The 27796-nt window shown below is 43.3% G+C and overlaps 1 protein-coding gene across 5 annotated transcripts in view; it reads left to right on the forward strand.

Moving 5' to 3' along the window:
- ift140 (intraflagellar transport 140 homolog (Chlamydomonas)) overlaps positions 1-27796 on the forward strand; it is a 114147-nt gene that overhangs the window by 10111 nt on the left and 76240 nt on the right. For 2 of the 5 annotated variants that reach the window (XM_080206698.1, XM_080206703.1), the window contains 8 exons: positions 7005-7096; positions 12393-12499; positions 14807-14964; positions 15812-16015; positions 17693-17765; positions 18914-19005; positions 20896-21023; positions 27494-27659. In XM_080206698.1, coding sequence (XP_080062824.1) covers positions 7005-7096; positions 12393-12499; positions 14807-14964; positions 15812-16015; positions 17693-17765; positions 18914-19005; positions 20896-21023; positions 27494-27659 — 1020 coding nt within the window. The remainder of the gene's footprint in view (positions 1-7004; positions 7097-12392; positions 12500-14806; positions 14965-15811; positions 16016-17692; positions 17766-18913; positions 19006-20895; positions 21024-27493; positions 27660-27796) is intronic. The other 3 variants (XM_080206701.1, XM_080206700.1, XM_080206702.1) reach the window with 3 other exon arrangements.

Genomic DNA, 27796 nt, shown 5'->3' on the forward strand with positions numbered 1-27796 from the left:
GCATCTTGAGGAGAATTGTTTGATAGAGCAGACGCAGCACGGTTTCATTAAAGGGAAGTCGTGTCTGACGAATTTATTGGAGTTCTATGAGGATGTGTCTAGGGTGGTGGATAGAGGAGAGCCGGTGGATGTGGTGTTTCTTGATTTTCAGAAGGCGTTTGATAAGGTGCCGCACAAGAGGTTATTACAGAAGGTCAGGGGGCATGGAGTTGGGGGTAGGGTGTTAGCGTGGATAGGGGATTGGCTGTCAAATAGGAGGCAGAGAGTGGGGCTCAATGGGTGCTATTCGGATTGGCGGTTGGTGACTAGTGGAGTGCCCCAGGGGTCGGTGCTGGGGCCTCAGCTATTTACCATTTATATAGATGATCTGGAGGAGGGAACCGAGTGTATGGAGTCGAAATTTGCTGATGACACCAAGATTGGTGGAACGGCAAATTGTGCGGAGGGTGTGGAAAGTCTGCAGAAGGATCTAGATAGGCTGGTCGAATGGGCCAGGAACTGGCAAATGGAATTTAATGTTGGCAAGTGTGAAGTTGTCCACTTTGGTAGGAATAATGGTAGGAAGGACTATTACTTACATGGTGAAAAACAGCAGCATGCGACGGTGCAGAGGGACCTCGGGGTCCTTGTGCATGAGTCGCAAAAACCCAGCCTGCAGGTGCAGCAGGTGGTCAGGAAGGCGAATGGGATGCTGGCCTTCATAGCGAGGGGGATTGAATATAAAAGTAGGGAGATCTTGCTGCAACTGTACACGGCATTGGTGAGGCTGCAGCTGGAGTACTATGTGCAGTTTTGGTCGCCGCACTTACGCAAGGATATTTTGGCCTTGGAGGGAGTGCAGAGGAGGTTTACTAGGCTGATACCGGAGTTGAGGGGGTTGAACTATGAGGAGAGGCTGAATAAACTAGGCTTGTACTCGTTAGAGTTTAGAAGAATGAGGGGAGATCTCATTGAGACATATAAGATGATGAATGGGATGGATAGGATAGAGGTGGAGAGGCTCTTCCCGCTCAGAAAGGACAGTAGGACTAGAGGGCACAGCCTCAAGATAAAGGGGGGGCGGTTTAGAACAGAGTTGAGGAGGAACTTCTTCACTCAAAGGGTGGTGAATCTCTGGAATTCTCTGCCCGTTGAAGTGGTGGAGGCTGCCTCGCTAAATATATTTAAGACGCGGGTTGATAGGTTTTTGATAGGCAAGGGGATTAAGGGTTATGGGGAGAGGGCGGGAATGTGGAACTGAGACACGACAGATCAGCCATGATCTTATTTAATGGCGGGGCAGGCTCGAAGGGCTAGATGGCCTACTCCTGCTCCAATTTCTTATGTTCTTATTTCTTATGTTCTTATCTTATCATCATGAATTAGCTGAAAGATTTGTACAGTCTTTGGAATATTTTTTAAAAGCATCATGTGTGAATAGCTTTTTGGCATCTGATAGAAATAATACTCATGCGACTACCCAAAGTTCACTTGCATCACTAGTCTTAAAGAGAAAGAACATAAGAACATAAGAAATAGGAGCAGGAGTAGGCCATCTAGCCCTTCGAGCCTGCCCCGCCATTCAATAAGATCATGGCTGATCTGTCGTGGCTCAGTTCCACTTTCCCACCCTCTCCCCATAACCCTTAATCCCCTCTCTTATCAAGAACCCATCAACCCGCTTCTTAAAAATATTTAGCGAGGCAGCCTCCACCACTTCAACGGGCAGAGAATTCCAGAGATTCACCACCCTTTGAATGAAGAAGTTCCTCCTCAACTCCGTTCTAAACCGCCTCCCCTTTATCTTGAGGCTGTGCCCCCTAGTCCTACTGTCTTTTTTGAGTGGGAAGAGTCTCTCCACCTCTATCCTATCCATCCCATTCATCATCTTATACGTCTCAATGAGATCTCCCCTCATTCTTCTAAACTCTAACGAGTACAAGCCTAGTTTATTCAGCCTCTCCTCATAGCTCAACCCCCTCAACTCTGGTATCAGCCTAGTAAACCTCCTCTGCACTCCCTCCAAGGCCAAAATATCCTTGCGCAGGTGCAGCGCCCAAAACTGCACACAGTACTCCAGCTGCGGCCTCACCAATGCCCTATACAGCTGCAGCAAGACCTCCCTACTTTTATATTCAATCCCCCTTGCTATGAAGGCCAGCATCCCATTCGCCTACCTGACCACCTGCTACACCTGCAAGCTGGGTTTTTGCGACTCATGCACAAGGACCCCGAGGTCCCTCTGCAGCGTCGCCTGCTGCAGTTTTTCGCCCCGTAAGTAATAGTCCTTCCTACCATTCTTCCTACCAAAGTGGACCACCTCACACTTGCCAACATTAAATTCCATTTGCCATTTCCTGGCCCATTCGCCCAGCCTATCTAGATCCTTCTGCAGACTCTCCACACCCTCCGCACAATTTGCCTTTCCCCCAATCTTGGTGTCATCAGCAAATTTCGACACCCTACACTTGGTTCCCTCCTCCAGATCATCTATATAAATGGTAAATAGCTGAGGCCCCAGCACCGACCCCTGGGGCACCCCACTAGTCACCAACCGCCAATCCGAATAGCACCCATTGACCCCCACTCTCTGCCTCCTATTTGACAACCAATCCTCTATCCACGCTAACACCCTACCCCCAACTCCATGTCCCCTGACCTTCTGCAATAACCTCTTGTGAGGTACCTTGTCAAACACCTTCTGAAAATCCAGAAAGACCACATCCACCGGCTCTCCTCTATCCACTGCCCTAGACACATCCTCATAGAACTCCAGTAAATTTGTCAGACACGACTTCCCTTTAATGAAACCGTGTTGCGTCTGCCCTATCAAGCAATTCCCTTCAAGATGCCTCGCAATTTCCTCCTTAATGACGGATTCTAACATTTTACCTACCACAGACATTAAACTAACCGGCCTATAATTCCCCGCCTTTTGCCTGGCACCCTTCTTAAACAACGGCGTAACATTAGCCGTTTTCCAATCTTCCGGCACTTTCCCGGAATCCAGCGAGGTTTGGAAAATAATCACCAAGGCATCCACTATCACCTCCGCCATTTCATTCAGATCCCTTGGATGCATTCCATCCGGTCCTGGGGACTTGTCCACAATCAGTCCCTCCAGTCTTTCGAGCACTGCCTCTCTAGTAACAATAATGTCATTCAGGCCCTCCACTCCTACCATCAGATGCAGATGTTATATGCTGAATACTGTTTACTTTGAGATAATCCTCAAACTTTTGTGAAGCAATCTGTGAACCACTTTCACTAACCTGTTCCAGTTTACCAAATCTTGCAAAAATTTAATCAAGTTTTCAATGGTTTGTTCAAATGTAATAGATCTCATGATAACAACTTCTGGCCACTTTGAGTGTTCATCAATCATGACTAAGAACATGTAACCCAGCAAAATCTACATGAATCATTGCCATGGCATTTTAGGCCACTCATAACACTGTAAAGGAGACAACAGTGGTGTATTTCTTATTGACACTTTTCCATTTTTTCTTCAATCTGAGCACCCAGACCTGGCCACCAAAAATGTCTACGTGCTAATATTTCTTTCATCTGGACTATACCAGGCTGTCTTTCATGTTACTTTTTGGAAAAAAAAGTGGATTTTCACGGTAAGAAAGGCAGTGTAGGAGGAAAGATCACTTGGATTTCCCACAATAGTCACCCACCTTAGAAGGTCAGTTCAAGCTTTCTCAATGAGTATGGTTCCAAATCAAGATTGGTATGATGCATTCCAGCAATCATTCCTTTCAATACTATATCCATCACCTTCCCCATCACAGGATCATTTCTGGTATGTCTTTGAACATGAGAAACTATCACAGGCAAATGATCAACTACCAAAAAATAAAGAATATTAGCAAAACTAGTCACTAGCATCTGCTCAACAGGCATGATAATGCATTAGCATGCTACTCTGACGATACTTTATATTGCAGGAGTGTTCCGATAAGATCAGTGACCATATTTGTGATTGATTAGAGGTAACAATGATATATCTTTATATGGCCCAAAAATAGTAGATGAGGATCGCTGATCAGTCAATAATGTGAAATGATGAGGATTTAAATAATGATGAAATTTCCGTATGCCAACAAACATACTCAATACTTCTTTTTCTAACTGAGCAGAGGTAAATTCAGCACTAGTCAGAGTATGCAAAGCAAAAGCTATTGGTCATTCTCCCCAAGGCATAATATGTGAAACTAGTACGTCTATTCAATAAGGTGAAGCACCACAGTCAGTAGTGATGACTTCGGATTAAAATGAACCAATACTTCAGATTTCTGAAAAGCATCGTTGATATCCTGATATGCTTTCTCACATTCTGTTGTCAAGTCCCCTGGGTGTTTCAGACAAAGTAAATTATGTAATAGTTTCAAAAACATAATAAGTTAGGGACAAATTTGCCATGATAATTTACTAATAAGAATATAATAACATAAGAACTAGGAGCAGGACTAGGCCATCTGACCCCTCAAGCCTGCTCTGCCATTCAATAAGATCATGGCTGATCTTTTCGTGGCTTCAACTCCACTTACCCTTAATTCCTTTACTGTTCAAAAATTTATCAATCCTTGCCTTAAAAACATTCAATGAGATAGCCTCAACTGCTTCACTGGGCAGGGAATTCCACAGATTCACAACTTTGTGTGAAGAAGTTCATCCTCAACTCAGTCCTAAATCTGCTTCCCTTTATTTTGAGGCTATGCTCCCTCGTTCTAGTTTCACCTGCCAGCGGAAACAACTTCCCTGGTTCTATCTTATCTATTCCCTTCATAATCATAAATGTTTCAATAAGATCTCCCCTTATTCTGCTGAATTCCAATGAGTATAGCCCGAGTCTACTCAGTGTCCCCTGATATGCCAACCCTCTCAACTCTAGAATCAACCTAGGGAATCTCCTCTGCAACCCCTCCAGTGTCAGTATATCCTTTTTCAACTAAGGAGACCAAAACTGTACACAGCACTCCAGGTGTGACCTCGCCAGTTCCTTATACAGCTGCAACATAACCTTGCTGTTTTTAAACTCCATCCCTTAGTAATGAAGGACAAAATTCCATTTGCCTTCTTAATTACCTACTGCACCTGCACACCAACTCCTTATGATTCTTGTACAAGGTCGCTCTGCAAAGCAGCATGCTGCAATTTTTTACCTTATAAATAATAGTCCATTTTAATCCCAGAAAGGACCTCAGTTGTGTTACATTTGTTGGACGTGGTGCTTCTAAAATAGCTTCCATCTTTTTAGGTCCTTTATGTAGGCCTTTACCATCGATAACATGTTCCAAATACTGGACTGACGTCTGGAAAAAAATTACATTTTTCTTTCTTGATATACAGACTATGCGCTTGAAGATGTTCCAATGTTGCTTCTAAATTATTCAAATACTCTCGTTCATTCAATCCTGTAATTAGAATATGTTCCAAGTAATGTTGAGTACCAGAAAGACACTTAAAAACTGATCCATCAGTCTTTGGGACAGGGTTGGGGTGGATGTTATTCCAAAAGGATACCTTTTATAACAAAATAGACCTTTAGGAGTAATGTTGGTAAGCAATGGTTGAGATTCAGTGGTTACGTTCATCTGTAACTATGTTTCTGAAAGATTTTGCTGAATCTCTCCCCAATCGATAACCCAGCAAAACAAGTATTCAATTTAAGGAAGTGGATATTGATCAGAACACCACACAGGATTTATGGTTGTTTTAAAATCACCATGAGCACAAACTGAACCATCTGGCTTCATGATCGGTATACTCATTATAACTTGCTCTAACACACCAGTGTTAGCAAGTTGTACTAATCCTTCTTTGATGTTGGAACGAATTGCATATGGCACAGCTCTTGCTTTGGGACTTTTCGTTTGACTGTTAGGCTTTATCTTGAGTTTCACTTGAACTTCCTTCATTGAACCATATGTCTCTTCGAATACACTTGTGCATTTTTCCAGAAGGTGCTGTAGGTCTCTTTTGACATCAGCCAATCTGTTGACAGCACTCCAGTCAAGCTTTATCTTCTCCAACCATGATCTCCCACATAGAACTGGGGTGTGTGTGTGTCTGTGTGTCTGTGACAGTGAGTGTTCTGCAAAGGGGAGTCCTGTGGCCAGGGAGTTCTGTGGAGGAGAGTTCCATGGTGGGGTGTGGGTGGGGGATGGAGTTCCTTTAGGTGAGGGTTGTGAGTTCTGTGGTGAATAGTTCAACATTGTGGGACCTGCTCCTTCAATTTTTTTCCCTAAGAGCCTAATAGTATGGTGGAGAAAGCTGTTTTAGAGCCAGCTGCTTCTACACTGTTTTTCCCACCCATTGCACCACTGTGCCAGAAAATGAGAAAATTCTGCCTGTCGTGAATTGCTATGGACATGTTCAGGGTTTTCCAGCCCAAACGTTAGACTTGCTTCAGCTCAAATAAGTAATCAATGTGTCCCATCTGTGATCTAGAATTCTAGATCTTCCTCCTTGCCATTGCATTGGACTGTTCTCTCAGGATGAATATTGTGCCATATATGTAGTCTCAATCTTATTTTAGAGGACTTCATTGTTAGTTAATAGTTATCTCTGGAATCTATGACTGATTTGGAAATGAAAAGCTTTTAAATAAAGATGTGGAGCAGGAATCGTTCCTTTTTTGGGTAATTTTCTCACTTATCCCTCGCAAGTTTGACATATAGTAGCTTGGAAAAATTCCTCATTTCTCATTTGCACAATTGAACATGTGGGAAAAGATTTATCACCCGGCATGAAAATTTTAACCACTTAGACTGCTGGACCATCTGTGGGAGTGAACTATTATCCCAGTTAGAGTTACTGCCTTGAAGAGTGGCAGAAGTCTAGTGGATGAAAATAGCACCTTCGGTGTGAATCATTAAAGCTTGAATGTGACAAATGTCTTAGTTGGGATTGTGATTCTGAATTGTTTATTCCCTGTTAAGATTCCCATTTGAGTAAATGCTGTGTCATTTCAAGGTTTCTATTGTGCTCAGATTTGTCCCTGTTTCTGTTTGCAGGTAAAGCTGAGCGGAAAGACAGGCCAGAAAGCTGATATTATCTGGGTGGAGAGTGGCCTCCTCATTACAGCAACAGGCGAGATAGGTATTAGGTGAGGACTGGATTGGTTACAGTGAATTTCATATCAGTACTGGGAGAGGATCCTTGAGTTTGAAATAACATGGTGAAGTGTCATGCAATTTGCATGAAGGCTTAAAATGTTATTACAGTATCCTGTGACTCATATAAATTTTCTGTTGTGTTTTATATGAAGACCTACTTTCACCTGTTGGATTTAATGGTCTGTGTTGACATATAATGCGCATGTTTTGTTTGTATTGAAAACCATGAGAAGTTTGATAACAGACATGGCCAAGAATATTCACTGTTAATAGATTTAACCAAATTTGATACTGTTGCTAGGATGCCAAGGTTTAGGTTGCAAGCATAATTAGGTAAACTGTTTACATAGTTTTCTATTTTTTCCATTTTTGGAGAGCTTTAAATAAGTCCCAAGTTTTGTTCTTCAGTTGAGAAGATTGGAATCAATTTGCTTTTTGGTTCTCAACCTATACAAAAGTATTTTAGTAAAAATGTGAGTCTTTCTTCATTTAGAAATGATATATACAGGGGCAGTTTCTGCTCGGCGATTCTGCATCATTGTGTATTGTGAAGGCTACCTTAGAAAACACTTACCCAAAGATCAGAGGCTGAATGCTCGTGACTGCTGAAGTGTTCCCCAACAGGAAGAGAACAGTCTTGCCTGGTGATTGTCAAATGGTGTTCATTCATCCGTTGTCGTAGCGTTTGTATGGTCTCCCCAATGTACCATGGCTTGGGACATCCTTTCCTGCAGTGTGTCAGGTAGACAACGTTGGCCGAGTTGCAAGAGTATGTACCGTGTACCTGGTGGATGGTATTCTGACTTGAGATGATGGCATCCGTGTCAATGATTCGGCTTGTCTTGCAGAGGTTGGTGTGGCAGGGTTGTGTGGTGTCGTGGTCGCTGTTCTCCTGAAGGCTGGGTAGTTTGCTGTAGACAATGGTTTGTTTGAGGTTGTGCGATTGTTTGAAGGCAAGAAGTGGGGGTGTGGGGATGCCCTTAGCAAGATGTTCGTCTTCATCAATGACATGTGGCTCCAGAGAAGATGTCGTAGCTTCTCCTCCCCCAGCAAGTGCAGGACAATGAAGGGTACTCTGTCCGCCGTGTCCCGTGTTTGTCTTCTGAGGAGTCGACGCGGTTTTTCGCTGTGGCCGTTGGAACTGTCGATCGATGAGTCAAACTCCATATCCTATTCTTATGAGGGCATCTTTCAGCACCTGGAGGTGTCTGTTGCGATCCTCCTCATCTGAGCAGATCCTGTGTATATGGAGGGCTTGTCTGTCAGGGATGGCTTCTTTAATGTGTTTAGAATGGAAATGTTTAGTGGAGCATCGTGTGGTTATCAGTGGGCTTGCAGTACAGTGAAGTGCTTGATGGGGATGCATTTGTCCAAGAATGCAACCAATTCCGGAGAGTAGTCCATGGTGAATCTGATAGTGGGATGGAACTTGTTGATGTCACCATATAGTTGTTTCAGTGATTGTTCACCATGAGTCCAAAGGAAGAAAATGTCATTGATGTATCTAGTGTATAGCTTCGATTGAAGGTCCTGTGTGATGAAGAGATCTTGTTCGAACCTGTGCATGAAGATGTTGGCATATTGAGGTGTGAATTTGGTCCCCATTGCTGTTCCATATGTCTGGATGAAGAACTGGTTGTTGAAGGTGACGACATTATGGTCCAGGATGAATTGGATGAGTTGTAAAATTGCATCTGGAGATTGACAGTTGTTGGCATTGAGTACTGAGGCAGATGCAGCAATGCCATTGTCGTGGGGGATACTGGTGTAGAGTTCTGAGACATCCATTGTGATGAGGAGTGCTCCTGGTTCAACTGCTCCATGTGTGCTGAGTGTCTGTAGGAAGTCAGTAGTGTCGCAACAAAAGCAGGGAGTTCATTGTACAATGGGTTTCAGGATGCCCTTGACATAGCTGGAGAGGTTCTCGCACAGGGTCCCATTGCTCGATATGATGGGACGGTCAGGTGTGTTGGCCTTGTGTATCTTCGGGAGACAGTAGAGATCTCCAACACGGGGAGTACGTGGGATGAGAGCACAGAGGGTACTCTGAAGATCCAGATCAAAGGTCTTGATCAGTCTGTTGAGTTGACAACTGTGTTCTTTGGTTAGATTTGTGGGTAACTGTCTGTACTGTTCTCATTCAGTTGTCGGTACACTTCTTTGCAGTAATCCATTTTGTTCAGTATGACGGTGGCCCTTCCTTTGTCTGCTGGTTTGATGACAATGTTGTGGTTGGTCTTGAGAGCATGGATGGCGCTGCGTTATGTTGGGATGACGTTCAGTGCTGCCTTGTGAGGGCAGCTGATAAATCTGGCATTGACGCACCTCTTGACAGCTTGGGCATACATGTCGAGTCACAGGCAGTGGCCTTCCGGAGGAGTCCAATTCGACTCTTTCCTCTTCGGTTGCTGCACTGTGGATCTCTCTGTCGGCTGTTCCGGTTCATTGGTTGTCTCATTGTGTTCGCCATTGGCCTCTTGGGGTTTGTGGAAGAACTCCTGCAGCCTCATTCGACAGATGAATTCCTCTGTTCCATCGCGAGACTGATGGGGTCTATTTTGGTGGTAGGGCAGAAATTGAACCCTCTGCTGAAAACTTCGATTTCATCTGATTGAAGTGCGTAGTCTGACAAGTTGACAATAGACTTCCCTGCAGTGGTACTGTTTTCTACTGTGGTACTGGGGAAGGCTTGGTTGCTGCTGGTGGTGATGCCGAGTTTCTCAAGTTTCCTGTTCTAATCAGCTGATGCTCACGTCATTGGGTTATATCTCTGAAGATTAATTTTGTTAGTGAGGACCCTACAAATAACAAAAAGCTATTTTTGTTTTTCATAACATTAATGTAAACAAAGCAAATTATACTTTTTTCAAGAGTAGGTGAGAATGAACATCAAACTAATTCACTTCATGAAAAGAAGCTGACTACTACTGAGGGTTCCTTGAAGCAGAAATGTATTCTTCACAAGGAATAAGCTTCCATGATAATAAATCACTGTTTATTTAAACAAGAATGGGTAGCTTACCATATGAAGGTAAAGGTGTAGGTTCCAATGTGGCACTCTACAGTTTTCCCCTGTTTGTGACATAAATTTTGATTTTTTTAACTTTTTCTGTGAATGTCAAGATGTTGAAGGGTAGCACAATTCTCATAGCGTGCTGATTCCATATTTTCATAACAATGCCAGGAAATTATGTGGCGATGCCAGCATTGGACTAGGGTAGGCACAGTAAGAAGCCTCATCACACCAGGTTCAAGTCCAGCAGCTTTATTTGGTCGCACGAGCTTTCAGAGTGCTGCCCTTCATCAGGTGAGATAGTGGTTGCTGTGAGGAGAATGCTAAGAGGCTGCAGAGTGACTTGGACAGGCTGGCTGAGTGGGCAACTACTTGGCAAATGCAACGTTATGTGGATAAATGTGAGGTTATCCACTTTGGTAGCAAAAACAGGGAGGAAGATTATTATCTGAATGGTGGCAGTTAGGAAAAGGGGAAGTGCAACATGATCATGGTGCATGGTGGAACAATTGCTGAAGGTTGCATGCACGTACAGCAGGTGGTGAGGAAAGCTAATGGCATGTTGGCCTTCATAGCAAGAGGATTTGATCATAGGAGTAAGGATGTCTTGCTGCAGTTATATAGGAGCTTGGTGAGGCCACACCAAGTGTGCAGTTTTAGTTTTCTCATCTGAGGAAGGATATTCTTGCTATTGAGGGAATCCAGTAAAGGTTCACCAGACTGGAATAGCAGGACTGACATATGAAGGAAGACTAGATTGACTGGGCTTGTACTCATAGGAATTTAGAAGAATAAGTGGGGGGATCTCATAGAAACAAATAAAATCCTGATGGAACTGAACAGGCTGGATGTGGGAAGGATGTTCCCATGTTGGAGAAGTGCAGCACTACGGGGTCACAGTCTAAGAATAAGGGGTAAGTTATTCAAGACCGCGATGAGGAAGAACTTCTTCACTCAAAGAGTTAAGAACCTGTGGAATTCTCTACCGCAGAAAGCTGTTTGAGCCAGTTCATTAGATATGTTCTAGAGGGAACTGGTCATGGCCTTTGTGGCCAAAGGGATCAAGAAAGGAGGGGGATACTGAAAGTGCATGATTAACCATGGTCATATTGAATGGTGGTGCAGGCTTGAAGGGTCTACTCCTGCACCTTAATTTCTATGCTTCTATAATGTGCCCCTATAGTGTTTATGGTCAGATCTACAATCAAACTTCTGTGCAATAGATTTGATGGCAATGGGATGAAACTAATTTTGAAAACATTATATTTGTTTTGGGGCAAAATTAGCTGTCCATCTGCTTACAGACTTTGTTTTCTTTTGGTGACCAGACAAGTTTCAGCATTTTAAAATTGGCCTTTATTACAAGCTATAGCTAGGGCTGCAGAATGCCAGCTGCTGGCACAGCCAAGAGCCCTGAATACAGCACCACACAGACAGATATACTTCTAGATTCAATTACAAGTAATTAACATACACCAATCAGAGATGTACATTTGCATTGATGTTATCTATATCCATTCACAACTATCAATCAGGTACCATCATGCATAAGGTAAGAGTACAACTAACCAATTACAATCTGTGCATGTCTGCTTGATTATAATATCCAGTCAGTGTGCATGCTATCTAAGTCTGATTTACCACTGGCCATAATTTGTTCTTAACATAACAACTTGTGTCTGACTTGTGAATATCAATTATCCTCCCTATTCATTTTATTCTCTCAAGCTAGGAAGATTCGAAGATAGTATTGCACGCCTATGTTATCTTTTGGACCATTTGGTTGTCATAGCAAATGGCAATCCCACATTGTTTTTACAATCTCTGAGACTTAACTGACAGTTTGCAGTTTTGTCCTTGGGTCCTTGCTCACAGTCTGCAACTTGTATGATTTTTTTTAAGACTGTCATTTAATTTGTTACACTTGGAGTATCTGCCTAATATTTCACTCTTGGTATGTTAAGGTGAAGAGTTTTTTCAATCAGATCTATAATTGATAATGTTTATTTACTGATGTCCTGTGTGTCATTTTATTGACCAGACTCATGAAATTTGGATCCTCTTCCAGTTAATGTGTATGTATTGAATCATAAGTCACAGTTTTGTGACAGTTTTGTTTTTTGAAAAACTTCACTGACAATCTTTAGATGTTTGATATAAGTCACGCCTTTAAACCGTACTATGTAATGGATCTTGTGGCATCTTTTAATGTACCTATTTTGAGAAGGGCAAGATGAAGTGATCTGATATTAACTTTATGCTGTTTCCATCAGGCTCTGGGATTTGGACAAAGATGAGAATTACGCTTTAACACTAGATGAACAACTGGGGTTTAGCACTGGAGAAATCATAAATTGCATCTCGTACTGTGAAAGTAAAGGTAGGTCTGTGCCTTGCTCTAGTTTTCTACTTTCTCCTCATTGCCTTGAACTTTTGATAATGAAAATCCACAAACTACACAGCCCTTTAAAAACACTTTAAAGAATAATTATGGCCCAAGAGAGAACTGATTCGATTTTGGCAAAGATCTAAATCGAGATCCTGGTATTTTTTAAGGATCCATTGACATTGGGAGGTAGGACAAATTGACTTGTTTTACAGTTGTTTTGGAATATTGTGGATTTCCCCAGCTTCTGTATTGCAATTTGTCACAGCTTTCAAAAAATGAAAAGTTTTCAGAACAGGATTTTGGATGTGGATTGGCCTGAAGAATCCTCAGTGAGATCGAAGCACTTCAATAAAAAGATTTCTTCTTTTAGTTATACAGTTACAGGGCATCAATCAGGCTGTGAAAAGCCTCAAGGAAGAACCTAGCAATTTTAAAAACCTCAAGTTAACACAATGTGGCAGAGGTATGAGCTGTATTGAGTGCCTCCTTCGTTTGCTGCTGACAGTGTTTGCTAAATGAATGGAATGGACAACTCTCTTCTCTCTCAGGCAGTCCCTCAGAGGTGAGGATAACTCGCTTCCGCTCTAAGATTAGTTCACAGGTGACACAGGAATCCAATACGTGACTTACAGTCTCTGTCAGGCACTGGTTGGAGGAGTGTGTCGGTGGATGCCCAGTTTGCCACACATTCGTTTTGCTGTCGATGCTTGGATTCAGCTGTTTTGACAGCACTTTCCAAGCCCACGACCTGCCACTTAGGAAAACAAGCTATCACATGGGTACACCACAACTTACAAGTTCCCTTCCAAGCCACATGACATCCTGACTTGGAAATAAGCTACTGCTATTTCATTATTGTTCAATAAAAATTCTGGAACTCCCTCCATAGCAGCACAGTGGGAACACAATGCTTTCTGCAGGGGTAGTTGGAGGAGGTTGACCACCACCCACTCAGAGCAATGAAGGATGAACAGTAAATGCTGAGCTTGCCAGAATCCATGAATGAATTTTTAAAAAATTCCTATAACCCAATGGCCAGAATTCTGCAGTCTCGCATACTCTGTTGCTGCTGCTAGTGAGAATTCAGAATTTGGCGCTCAGCCAAATCTCCGTTCACAGCAGTGGGACTGGATTATCCCAGCTGCAAACAAGGTCAGAGAATTCCAGCCATCGTCGTTGACCTGAAACATAAACTTAGTTTCTCTCTCAATAATTAATATTAATGAAAACTTGTCCCTCTCTAGCTTGGAGATTCTGATATCAATTGTAGTGCACTGCATTACTGCACTTCATCAATCATTGATTCAAGATGGAAACTCACAGATTTGTGAGATTTGGTATCATGTTGGGTAGTATATTTGCCCACTCTCTCAAAGTATTGTTTTTTAACATAAATGTTGACAAGGAAAATTGATGGCTGATTTAGGAAACCATGGGCCCAATTTTACCATCATCTTTGGGCATGAAAAGTTAGTAAAGTCGGGTGTGGGGCGAGTAATGCGATCCGTACCCACCTCTGCTCTGTTCCCCTTTACCAAAGCCTGAAAACAGTCGCGATCAGGATTGTGCCAAAACAGACGCGACAGCCATTTAAATGCTTTTACATGCACTTAAATTGACTTAATGGCTGCATGCCCAATCTTACCGGCACCTCCCCCATTGCATTGCGTTTGCCCATCCAGATTTGGCATGAAACAGACATGCTTTACAACAGTCTGATTTGGATGCTCAGGCCAGTGAGGAGGTAAGTGTTAAGCGACTGACGGCTCTCTGCTTGAGATCGGGGAGTTGGAATGGGGTGGGGGTTGGGTATACTGCCACTGTGCCTCAGATCAGTGAGGGGGAAGGGGGCGTCCGCTGGTATGCTGCCTGATATCGGTGGTGGGGAGGGGGCCGCAACCAGTTTGGGTGGCAGGTAGGTGGGGGGGAATAAGTGGGTCAGTAATGTTGTGGGGTAGGGCAGTGTCAGTGGGGGCCATGGGGAGGCATTATCTGGCCCAGCAGTGATGTGGCAGTGGAGCTGCGTTCTACTTTTCTTCTGTCCCTGCGCAGTTGGAGGCTACAGGGTTTCTGGTGCATTAAGCCCACAGGCTTGTGCAGCGCAATTTGGAATCGCTGATATTTATTCAGGCTTGGTACATATGCGAACGCCTGAGAATGGGGCTAAAAGTCGGGTCTGTAACACCCCCAGTTTCAAGTCCACCCAGTACTTAGAATCAAAATGGTAAAACAGGGCCTGATAAGTAATTCACGCTAACTGTATGAGAGATCTCATTGAATGAATGACTTTGCTCTTAGGTATCATAGCAGCTGGAACCAGTAAGGGACAGGTTGCTTTGTGGCGAAAGACTCTTGTCAACAGTTTGAGTGGTTGCAAAATAGACGGAAAAGACCAATGGAAACTGCAAGCTCCGATTGATCTTGAAGGAAATATCATACAGATCAAGGTAATGAAGGTGAAGAACATATTCACTGTGACTCATTCTCACAAACAGTTGCACACAACACATTTAATCTTCTGTACTAGAGCAATGGACCTAGTCTTCCACAGCTCACTGACTTGTGTTTAATGGCTGCTGGTTATTTCACTCACCATTTCTAGTGCCCATATTGTCTGTGAATGACAATGCCACACTTGCATGTATCTTCTCACCAAATGTATATTCAAAAAATATATTTATCAAATGGATTTTTCATATCATGATGAGATTTTAGTAGGCAAGAAAATGTTGATGGTGTTTTTGCAGAACATGTCTAAAAAAGTTAAGTGGGGTCATCTCATTATGGCCCCTAAAGGCTTCAGATCCACATCTTGCTGAGAAAGGTTGTCCAATTGTGAAGTGTGAAGAAATGGGAATGACTACAGGTCTGCGCCTACGTACTATAGTTCAGGTATATTCAGTTTTCAAATTAAACTGATAAACCCCCCATCAAACAGATGGTTTCAAGTAGTGCTTCTGTTGGTGGAGAAGGGAGAGAGAGTAACTTAAGGTTATTCCCATCACTCAGCTCCTCACTGACATGGTGAAAAAAAAAGGAAACTATCAGATGATTGGTTGCAAAACTCCTGGTCCTTCTCTATTTTGCATAGTTGGTAGTGTGTTTACTGTGTTGCACTTGTTCTATTGCAGCGTCTGATACACCAGACTTTATTTATAGTGTATTTACTTTGCAAAGATGTGTTGGATTACATGATATATGTCTCACATGTGGCACTGGAACTTATTTGTTCTAAGTGGAGAAAGGAAGAGTTGCCTGATTATTGCTGCTTTGGTAACCTGTGTGTATCTGGTGTTTGTTTAGTGGGGCTCCAGTAAGAATCTTCTGTCTGTGATCAGTGCTGGCATTGTCCTTATCCTTAATGAGCAGGTGATGTCTGCTCATTTCAACCAACAAGTAGCAGCCATGCAGGTGGCTCCCAATCAACTGAACCTTACCTTCTTCTCCTCTGGAAACCAGCAGATGCTCCGTACAGACATGCATGTTAAAGGGGTTTATGTCACCAAGGTAAGTGTTTGAAATGCATGTATCACTTCACATGAAATTGGCTTGTTTGTATATCATTGAAACCTGCAGAGGAAAGTCAATGAGCAGAATTTTGCTCGCCCTGCCTATCGCTGGGTAAAATTGTACGAGAACCGAGAAATTAGGATCGCGCTGATTTCACGGCTCTCGTGATTTCACCAGAACCGGCTTTCCAGCGAGGTCAGCCTCTCGTCAGAAATGGGTGAGAATCTGAATAATTTATTTAAACATATTTAAATACTGATTTACATGTGTTTAGTGAGCCCCCACTCAATCGTCTGGGCTCACTTGCCTTTATGGCCTTCTCAGGAGATGTTCTCTCTAGCGAGGAAAACACCTGCTCCCCATGAATGGGGAGCAGTCATTTTGGCATTGCCAATGGATCTGGAGGCCATTGAGGCCCCAGGGAGGCTGGGGACAAGAAGGAGGGGGTGCCCTTTCGTGCCAGTCTGGCACCTGGGCAATGCTCACTGGGCACCTTAGCACTGTCCATCGGCAAGTGCTGAGGCAGGGCCTATGGGGGTGGGGCATGACGGGGTAGAAAATGAAGGGGGCAGCCTGTTTGGGGTGGAGAAGGGGGCCCAGTGCCACTTTCCAGTAGGATCGGATGGAGGGATCCTTGCTGCCACTCTGCAATGCAGTCAAATTGGAGGGATGGGGGGTGATACAATCAGTCTGAGCGTTGGGAGGGGTTGGAGGTGTGGACTAGATGTTCATCTGTTGTGGGGCTCATGATCAGCTGCAAGTCCCGCGATTGCAGGGGCAGGGGGAGGCTGGCCACAGCAGCAGGGGCCTGACAGCTCTCTCTCTCTGCCTGTCAGACCGCTGCTGCTGAAATTGTGCATGTGCAGCATCAGAGGCCTGCACATGCACAGTAGCTGTCTCTACAGGCTGGCTGATGAATTATGCCCAGCCTATTGCCTGCAGTAGCTAGAAACAGACTACACCAGTTTTTCAATGACTAAGTACGTAAGATTGGATGTGAAAACCAACCCAAAAAATGGATCAGGAACTCTTCCATTTTCACACTAGCTGGACACTTAGAATCGTTCTCATAGAATTCCACCGAATGTGTGCCAACATAGATATCTTATTGTTAGGGTTCTCTAACATGATAATACTCTCATTTTTTTTCACATTTTGCTTTATTTCAATATATATTTTGGTTTGATGCAATGAATACATGGTCATTCATTACGACATGTTGGGAAATTTGAGACACACACACACACACACACACACACACACACAGTTGGAAGGGCCAGTGATCAGAGCATGTTTATGGAAAATTCTGTGAATTGAAAGGCACCTTGTGGAGGCATTCAAGACATTGTAAAGTAAAGACTCTTTGTTCCTAGGATGGAGCCCTATGGACATGCATGGAAATGGCCAAGCACATGTCTCATTACTGTTCTGTTTTTAGTATCTGCTTTTAATAAAGTTTTGCAAGGTCTGTATGATTTTAAGAATAATACTCCACTCCACAGTTGAATTGGAGTTTTAAAAATGTGCTGTTACGAACTATTGGCCACTTTGAGGATTTACAATGTGCCATGGAGCATTTTAATGTTGAATCATGATTCAAATTATGAGTGTGTTGATCAGTCCTGATTTGGATAGCCAAGCACTGAACGAAACCTCTGCTCCTTATTCTTGTAGGAAACAATAGTGGTATGGAATGGAAAACACACAACTGTTTTTGAACCATTTGGGCCATCACTGAGAAATGCAGGTAAAATATCATTAGCTTTTTCAGTTGAAATCAAGCAGTTGTGATATTAAAAGTGGGTAATGAGTTTCGGGCGTAAAGTGGCTAGCATGACTGGTGGCTGTTTTGGCCTGTCGCGATTTTATGACACCTGGAATTCTGGTGCAGTCGGCCTCTCAGTGGTCTGACTCATTCACTAAAACAGTGTTTAGTGAGGCCATGCTCAATTACCTGGGCTCATTTGTCTTTATGGCCTCGCTGGGAGAAGTTCTCTCCAGTGAGAAAACACCTACTCCCCATGATCGGGGACCAACCAATCACATTGGCCTTGCCAGTGGAATCGGAGGCTCATCCCCCCCCACCCCTCCCACAGCCGAGTGCAAGGGAGTGCCAGATTGGCAGTGCCAGCCCAGCACCTGGGAAATCCCCATCGGGCAGTATTAAGGAGCGGGGCGTGTGGGGGCAGTGTCAGGGGATGGAGCCAATGGGGGCAGGGCCAATGGGGGGTGGACACCCACTGCCACTCTGCCTGCGATCAGTGAGAGAGGGAGGGGGGCCTACTGCCACTATACCTGTGATTGGTGGAGGAGGGAGGGGGTCCCACTGCCACTCTGCCTGCAATTGGTGAGGAGGTGGGCAGAGAGCTGCAATTGATCTGGGCGGTGAGGAGCCAGCTGAGATTGTGTCTCGGGTTGCGGGCCCCTGCAATTGTGGGGGGTGCAGGGGGGAGGTATTGTTGAGGCTACCTGCAGTAGCAGGGGTCTGACAGTTCTCTCTCTGTCTGTCAGACCCCTGCTAGTGCAAATGCGCATGTGCAGTATTAGAGGCCTGCATATACTCAATATCTCCATCTACAGGCTGCCTGGTGAGTTAAGCCCCATCCACAGCCTCTCTGGCTAGAGACTCATGAGCCAACTTTTCAGAGACAGAGTGAGTAAGATTGGGTGTGGAAACGCAGCCAAAAAAACAGATCTGGAACTCTCCTGGACACTTAGAAAAAATCTTGTAAAATTCCACCCATGGCGTCTGGGGGTATTAATGGAATCTGTGGTCACGGGGGTTCTGTTGGTAGAATGCTGCATGGCACACTTTGCATCCCATATCTCTTTTCACTGTTGTATTGCCTATATTCTTACCATTGACAATAATGTGCAGTATGGGTTTTCATCCAGGCTCATTTCCCTGTGATTCCTGTGTTTTGGCTGTCCACGAAGAGAGCATTTACACTGTTGAGCCAAACCGTGTACAGGTTCGCACCCTGCAGGTAAGTGGAAGTTTTAATTGCCTTCAGCATCAGTGATGTGTTACTCCAGGAGTAATTGGCTGCGGATCCAGTGTTCACATTGTCTTTCTAGATGGATCTCCAAAAGAATTCTTTTCTAAATTGAGCTTGGAAGCAATTTGTGCTGTGGGACATGTTGTAAGAAGCATTTGCTTTGAAGAGTTCTTGTTTGCATTCTGCACCGCTATTCTCACCATAATCCAATTTTCTTCATTTGTAAGCTGGAATTCAGACAGTGCAGAAATAAATTCAATAGCTGCTTAATTAGCATTGTACTTGCTGTTATAATTGTAAAGCTGATGGTTGTCACTTTTGACAACTTGTATAGACCACAGGTCCTGCTACTCAGCAGTCAAAAAACAATTTAGTAAAGGTACCCAAAGATAGTATGATTAGAAATGTTCAAAAAGATTTGGTCCTGCATATTGCAACACCATGCTGTATTGAACAGAAAGATCAGAAGGTCTTGTTTATTTTAAAAGGCAGGGTGAGTGGCTACTTTATCAGGTAGACCTCGTTCCAGTTTCTGTTGTGGAAGCTTAGACAACCAAGAATTGACTTTTACGTGTTAGTTGCACTGTACTGCACCCTAAACGCAGATGTATTTCAACCTGACCTCACAAACTGAATCACAGTATTGGTTGAGTGGATAAATCAGCTATATGATGTGGTACTCAACCAGACAGAAAACAGAGGTCCTTTATTCAGTGCCCTTCTAGTGGTGGTGAAGTTCCTGCAGTCAGAGGAGAACGGTGGGATTGGGGCGGTGGAAAATCGGGCAACTTTTCTGTCCTATTCGCTGATCAGTCACATCTGCAACAAGTGGATTCATGGAATTCAGGTGGAACTCCAGTATGTTCTGACATTTTTGGTTTTGAAACAGTGAATTGTCCTTGCCTGAGCCACAGCAGCAGAAGATATGGTGAAGTCAGTGTAGGAACATTTCCTGACTGAACATATAGAACCCTGAAAGTTTCCCATTCAGGGAAGATTGTGGATAGAACAGGTTAACTACATTGTATGGCACAGATGGAGAGAATAAAGACACAGATCAGACTGCCTTTCTTTAAATGATTCTGGTAACTGAATTTCTAATAAGCTTCAGCAACCAGTCAAAAAGATACATAAAAAAAGACCAAATTGACTGGAATTGTTGAGCAGTGTTAAATCTTCACAGAAAGATTTACCTAAGTTGTGCAGCTGATAAAACAGACAACAGGAAGTAGACTGTGTTTATGAAGATTGCTTGTAGAGGAATATTCTGTGTTCTTTCCCCTTTGAGGAATTGGAAAATGAAATTTCTACTTGAAATAAATGTATATTTCAAGATCAGTTTATTGACTATGAACTGTGCTTTATGGCTTAAAACCAGGACATGGTCTACCATTGATTCTGGGCCGGAGAGAGATTCTGTGGAAATGAAAAAGAAATGCAGAAGTTTAAAAATAATTCACAGACCAGAGTTTCATATCCTGGACACGTTACCAAAAACCTACTTAGACACTCACAAAGCAATGGGGCAAGGGGTGTGTGTGTGTGTGTGTGTGTGTGTGTGTGTGTGTGTGTGTGTGTGTGTGTGTGTGTGTGTGTGGGGGGGGGGGGGGGGGCCGGAGGGGATGGTGGTGGGGAGGGTTGTGGAGGGAGGGGCAGGTGGTGGGTGTGGATGTGCTTATACAATACAAGATAAAAGAGCAGAAAATTCTAAAGAAGAAAAGACCCAGATAGCTAATGTCCACATTCTTCCAAATTCATTTTGAAAAATATATTTGGAGGTTACTTTCTGCATCTGCGCCCTGCTTGGAGTTACTGCTGTATTATCATGGCATGATCCTTGGTGCTGACTGTGAGTCTTGAGTGTGTTCTTTCTTTCAGGGTACAGTCAAGCAGCTGCTCGTGTTCAGTGAGATGGAAGGAAACCCATGTCACCTTCACATCTGTGGGAACTTCCTGGTGGTGGGGACAGATACATCACATGTGAAGGTCTTTGATCTTTCCCGCAGGTATTGTACACAATCCTGACACTTGAATAAACCTATTTATAGGGTTTAACCAAAAGGCCTCCTATGAAATAAAATCAGAAAACGCTGACTAAACTCAGCAGGCCTGGCAGCATCTATGGAGAGAAACAAAGTTAATGTTTCAGCCCATGTGATGCTGGAAGTTTTTATTAGCCTACTTTTGACACTAATAAATTTTTTAAAAATTCCACAGAACTGAAAGGGATAGAAATATAATTAATTACATACGAAAACAGTAAAATGCTGGAAAATCTCAAAAAGATTAAGTGTTTTTCTTTCATTTTGCATTGGGCACCACTGGGGCTTTGCAGCAGGCTGAGGTAAGACATGTGGGCAGGAGAGCAAGATGCTGAGATGAAATGGCAGGCGTTGGGGTCATGCTTGTGGATGGAGTGAAGGTGTGAAGCGGTCACCCAGTCTACATTTAGTCACCCCAGGGTAGAGGAAACTGCATTGGGAGCAACAAATACAGTAGACCAAATTGAAGAAGGTGCAAGTGAAATGCTGCTTCACCTGAAAGGACTGTCTGAAGTGATATCGTGAAGTGATATCACTTCAAACTTCACTTTGAAGTGATATTGAGGTTACTGCTGTGGTGAACAATGGAAAATACTGCTTAAAATAAAAAAGAATAAAGCTGGAATTAGGAAGTAAGATAGAACACTACAATAAGCCAAGTTTGTCAGACTTATCAAATGATCCACATTGAAAAAGTAGGGCTCTGAAAATGGGCATGAAAACATGGTAAAATTGGGTGGCCATTGACGTAATCTGCACCCGCGTCCGCGCAGATGGCCACTTTACTGAGACCTGGGAATGGCCGCAATCCAATTCGCGCCCAAAATTGGTGCAATGGCGATTTAAATGCATTTGCATGCATTTAAATTGAATGAATGAATTGCCCACACAACTTTACCAGCATTTCCACGTTTACCGTTGTGTCCGCCAATCCGGAATTGCATCAAAATGAACCTGCTGAATAAAAGTCTGAATCGGGCACTTCAGCTGCTGAAGAGGCAAGTTCAGCGCTTCCCACGGCTCTCTGGCTCAGATCAGTGGTGACAGGGGGAAGGAGGTGGGTCAAATCGTTCTCTGGTTAGAGGGGGTGTGGAGGGGAGTGAAGTCATATCATTGTCTGATTGAGGGAGGAGGGAGGGCTGATCATTGTCTGGTGATGGTGGGGGGGAGGGCCAATCGTTGTCTGGTGGGTGGGGAGGAGGCAATTGTTATCTGATGGTGGGGAGGGCCGATCGTTGTCTGGTGGGGAAGGGGGAGGGCCGTTCACCGTCTAGTGATTGGAGGGGGCACCGATCGTTGGTGGTGGGGTGGGGGGAGTGAGGCCAGATTATTCTCTGGGGGAGGAGTGAGGCCAGATCATTTTGTGTGTGTGTGTGTGTGTGTGTGTGTGTGTGTGTGTGTGTGTGTGTGTGTGTGTGTGTGTGTGTGTGTGTGTGTGTGTGTGTGTGTGTGTTGGGGGGTGGTCTGACAGATCTCTGGTGGGGAGGTGGTGTAAGGAGGTCTACTGCCACTCTGTGGGCGATTGGGTGGGGGGGAAGGGGGTAGAGGGTCGCAATCGGTCTGGGTAGCGGCGCGGGGTTGTGGGGATGGTGGTAAGGGGACAGTGATGTTTGTGGGGGCCATTGCTCCCGGGCCGCTTTCTCTGCTTTCTGCAGCCCTGGAGTGATATGACATGGGTGCACTTTTTCAAATTTGTTTTCTAACTGTGCATGCGCAGCTCATAGCTCGGATCGTTTGTGGTGCGCTAAGTCCCGCCCACAGTGCAAATGGGACCTGCGATTTCTTTTTACAGGCAAAATGCGTATGGAGGCTCCTGAAAGCAGATTTCTAAGTCAGATCTGAATTGCGCCAGATTCAGCATTTAGAATGAAAATGGTAAAATCAGGCCTGTAATTTCCTGCTTTGTATATGGCTCCATGTGAAGAACCTTGATCAAATTAGTGGAAGAATATCTCTGGACTGTTATTTTTGAAGGTTAATATCCAAGCAATCCAACTTTCTCTTTATTACAGTGTTGCACTCTAAACTGAGGATAACATTATCATGCAAAGATACAAGGACGATGTGTTTCACAAATTTGGACTTCATTCCAGTTTGTAATCCACATCTTTTTAAAGTGCTTATAGATCCCTGTTGTTTTGTTTTTATTTTAGTAATGAGCCAAACAGTGATATTATTCTGTTACAATAATTATTGAGGCAGTGTCTCTTATTTCTAAACAACACCGCTACCTTGGAAGTTATTCAGAATATCGTTACACAGAGCATCACTGATGCTACACTTGAACACATTTAACTACTGGACCATTGACATTAATCACCACACACACTAGAGGGTGCTGGCGGGAAGCACTCTGATTAAAGTTCACAAGCTCTAGTTCCTTTTCATACATCTCTAAGATCTTTGGCTATCATAGAATCGCTGCAGTGCAGAAGAAGGAGGTCATTTGGCCCATTGAGTCGCTGACAGAGTGTCTTACCCAGGCCCTCTTGCACAGCCCATCTCTGTAGCCTCACACATTTACCATGGCTAATCCATCTAACCCACACATCTTTGGGGTTACATTGATGAATTTGAAGATTAGGAGCTGTTTAAAGTGCATCTTGCACTACAGTCAAGCAGACAGAAACAATAGAAACATTCTGCATCTGTTCCTCTGTGGCTCAGTGGGTAGTGATTTATCTTTGATGTAAGATTGGTTCAGGTTTTATTCCATGATGTGAAATCATAATCGATAATGCTGACTACACTTCAATAATAGTTGGCTGTAAAAATTGTATGATGAACTGAGGTTGTGAAGGGTCTGTATCAAAGAGTCACAGAACTGTTACAGTGCAGAGAAGGCCATTCGGCCCATCATGTTTGCACCAGCTGTCCAAATGAGATTATGTCTTAGTGCCATTTCCCTGCCTTTTCATCATATTCTAGCACATTGTTTCTATTCAAGTACTCATCTAATCTCCTCTTGAATGCTTCAACTGAACCTGCCTCCACCATACTTCCAGGAACTGCATTCCAGACTTGTACCATTTGTTGCATGAAAAAGGGTTTTCTCACATCACATTTGCTTCTTTTGCAAATCATTTTAAATCTGTGCCCTCTCGTTCTTGATCCTCTTGCAAGCGGGAACAGTTTCTCCTATCTACACTATCCAGTCCCCTCATGATTTTGATCATCGAAATCAGATCTCCTCTTAGCCTTCTTTTCTCCAAGGAGAACAGTCTCAATCTCTTCAATTGATCCTTATAACTGAAATTTCTCATCCCCGGAACCGTTCTTGTAAATCTCTTCTGCACTCTGATTCATTTACATCCTTCCTATAGTGTGATGCCCAGAACTGTACAAAATATTCTAGCTGTAGTCTAACTACAGTAAGAAATCTCACAACACCAGGTTAAAGTCCAACAGGTTTATTTGGTAGCGCGAGCTTTTGGAGCGCTGCTCCTTCATCAGGTGAGTGCAGGATTTGGTTCGCAAACAGGGCATATTTAGACACAAACTTAATTACAAGATAACGGTGGAATGTGAGTCTTAACAGGTAATCAAGTCTTTACAGGTACAGACAATGCGAGTGGAGAGAGGGTTAAGTACAGTTTAAAGAGGTGTGTATTGTCTCAAGCCAGAACAGTTAGTGAGATTGCTGGGCTTCCAAAATCTCACTAACTGTCCTGGCTTGAGACAATTCACACCTCTTTAAACTGTATTTAACCCTTTCTCCCATCACATTGTCTGTACCTGTAAAGATTTGATTACCTGTTAAGACTCGCATTCCACCATTATTTTGTAATTAAGTTTGTGTCTATATATGCCTGTTTGTGAACCAAATCCTGCACTCACCTGATGAAGGAGCAGCACTCTGAAAGCTCATGCTACCAAATAAACCTGTCGGATTTTAACCTGGTGTTGTGTGACTTCTAACTCTGTGTACCCTAGTTCAATGCTGACATCTCTATAATATGGTCTAACTAGTATCTTGTATAAGTTCAGCATAACTTAGTTGCTGTTATACTCTATGTCCCTATTAATAAAGCTCAGAATAATACACACTTTATTAATACCCTCTCTACTGTCCCGCCACCTTCAATGAGATATGCAAATATATACCCAAGTCCCTCTTCTCCTGCACCCCTTATATTGTCTCTCCATGTACTTCGTACCAAAAAGCATCACTCGCATTTCTCCACATTGAACTTCATCTGTTAACTATCTGCCCACTCCATCAACTTGTACATGCCCTTCTGAAGCTCAAAACTGTTCTCTTCACAGTTTATAATACTTCCAAGTTTTGTGTCATCCGCAAACTTGGAAATTGTTCCCAGCACATCAAGATCTAGATCATTAATATATATTAAGAAAAGCAAGGGTCCCAATACTAACCCCAGGGAAACACCACTACAACTCTTCCTCCAGTCTAAAAGATATCCATTGACTGCTACTCTCTGCTTCCCAATATCCAACCGATTTAGCTTCATGTTTCTATTGTCGCTTTTATTCCATGAGCTATAACTTTTCTCGCATGTCTGTTGTGTGGTACTGTATCAAATGCATTTTGAAGCTCCATGTACACCATAGCAAAGCATTTAGTGTCATCAACCCTTTCTGTTACCTCCTCAAAAACTCCAAGTTAGTTAGACACGACTTCTCCTTTATAAATCTATGATTGGCTCTTCCTAATCAACCCACATTTTTCCATGTAACTACTAATTCTATTCTAAATAATTGTTTCTAGACAATGTTAAACTGGCTTGTAATTGCTGGAGCTATCCTTACAACATTTTTGAACAAGGGCGTAACAATTGCAATTCTCCACACTTCCGGCACCTCCACAGAGTCTAGAGAAGACTGGAAGATAATGGCCAGCGCCCCTGCAATTTCGATTCTCATTTCCTTCAACGTCTCTGGATGCATCTCATCCAGTCCAAGTGCCCTGTCAACTTTCAATACCAACTGCCAATCCAACACTTCCTCCTTATCAATTTTGAAAACCTTTAGGTTCAGAATTTCTTCATCTGTCACTCTGTCTTGGGTAGCAGCTACTTCCTTGTAAGGACAAATGCAAAATATTCATTTAATACTTCAGCTATGCCCCTGTTTCCATGTATTAATTCCCTTTTAGGTCTTTAGTAAAAGGAATAATGATGATTATTTATGTGCTTATAGAAAATTTTAGGATCCCTCTATGTTGGCTGCCAGTCTTTTCTCTTAACCCCTCTTCATGTCTCTCATTAATCTTTTCACCTCACCTCAACCTTCTGTATCCCTCCTGGTTCTCAACTGTATTGTTTACTTGATGCCTGCCTTAAACACACTTCTTCCTATCTTAATTTCTATCTCCTTTTTCATCCAGGGAGTTCTGGATTTGTTGCCCTACCTTTCCTTTTTGAGGGAATATACCTAGACTGTATCCAGGCCATACCTGTACTAAAGGTATCCCATTGTTTTGCTACAGTTTTGCCAATTAACCTTTCATTCCAGTCTAACAGGCCCAGCTCCATTCTTGCCCCATTGAAGTTGGCTTTTTCCCAGTTAATTATTTTTACTCTGGATTGCCTGCTTTCCTTTTCTATCATCGTCCCAATACATTACAATACAATGATCACTGTCTCCTAATTTTTTCCCCACTGACACTTGATCAACTTGGTTCACCTAATTTCCAGGATCCAGGTCCAACAATGCATTCTTTTTGGTTGGACTGGATACATACTGCTATAAAAAATTTTCCTGAACGCAATCTAGGAACTTTTTCCTATCTCCACCCTTTACACTACCACTGTCCCCTTCCATATTCGGGTAATTAAAGCCCCCCATTAAAACTACTCTTTAATACAAGTTTTTCTTATTGAACACATGGTTAGACTTGGGCAGAGCACTGCTTATGTTTGAATAATTTGGGACACTCATTGTCTTGCCTCTCACTTGAACAGGGTGCTAGAAAATAGTTTGATGTCGTGGAACTTGGGCAAATAGCAGGATCTTCAGGGAAGGGAGAATTGTAAACAAAAATACTTTGCTGTGGTTCACAAGGTGGCATTCATCCCTCTCGAGTCAGGAAGCTATAACTTCAAAGAAACTCGAGCACATAATCCAATGTAGTACTCGGGGAAAGCTACAGTCTTGGAAGTGCTGTTGGTTGAGATGTTAAAATGAGACCCCATCTGAATTCTGAAATGGATGATAAAGATCCCATGGCACTGCTGGGAAAAGAGCAGGGGTGTCTTCAGAGGTCTCAAGTTTGATCCAAAAACAGAAAATGCAGGAAAATCTTAGCAGATATGACAGCATTTGTGAAGCGAGAATAGAACCAATGTTTCAAGTCTTGATGACCATTCGACAGAGCTGTTTTGTCTTGTTTTGTCTATTCTTCAGGCCTCTGGGGACAAATTAGTATCAGTATCCTGACACTGGCCTAACCTGATGATCATTCTGTTCTGCAGGGAAGCAAAGCCTCACTGTAATGCTAAAAACCTGGCAGAGCATGTCCCCAATCTGGGGCGTATTGCATCTGTGAAGTGCAACTCCAATGGTAATAACGTCAGCATTCTCATCAACAGAGTAAGTGAAGATCCAAACCGACTTCCCTATGCAGCTGGTCTGGCAATGGTAATGTTTTTTTTCAGTGGCATTCTATCATGAGTTTAGAGTTGCAGGAAATTTTAGTTCCATCATATTGTTAGCATAAAGGCAATTCCACAACTCTGTGCTGCCACCTGGTTGCTGCACTCGGGGTAGGGAGGGGG

Source organism: Carcharhinus amblyrhynchos, chromosome 18, assembly GCF_965287045.1.
Source record: "Carcharhinus amblyrhynchos chromosome 18, sCarAmb.v2.hapA, whole genome shotgun sequence".
NCBI lineage: Eukaryota > Metazoa > Chordata > Chondrichthyes > Carcharhiniformes > Carcharhinidae > Carcharhinus > Carcharhinus amblyrhynchos.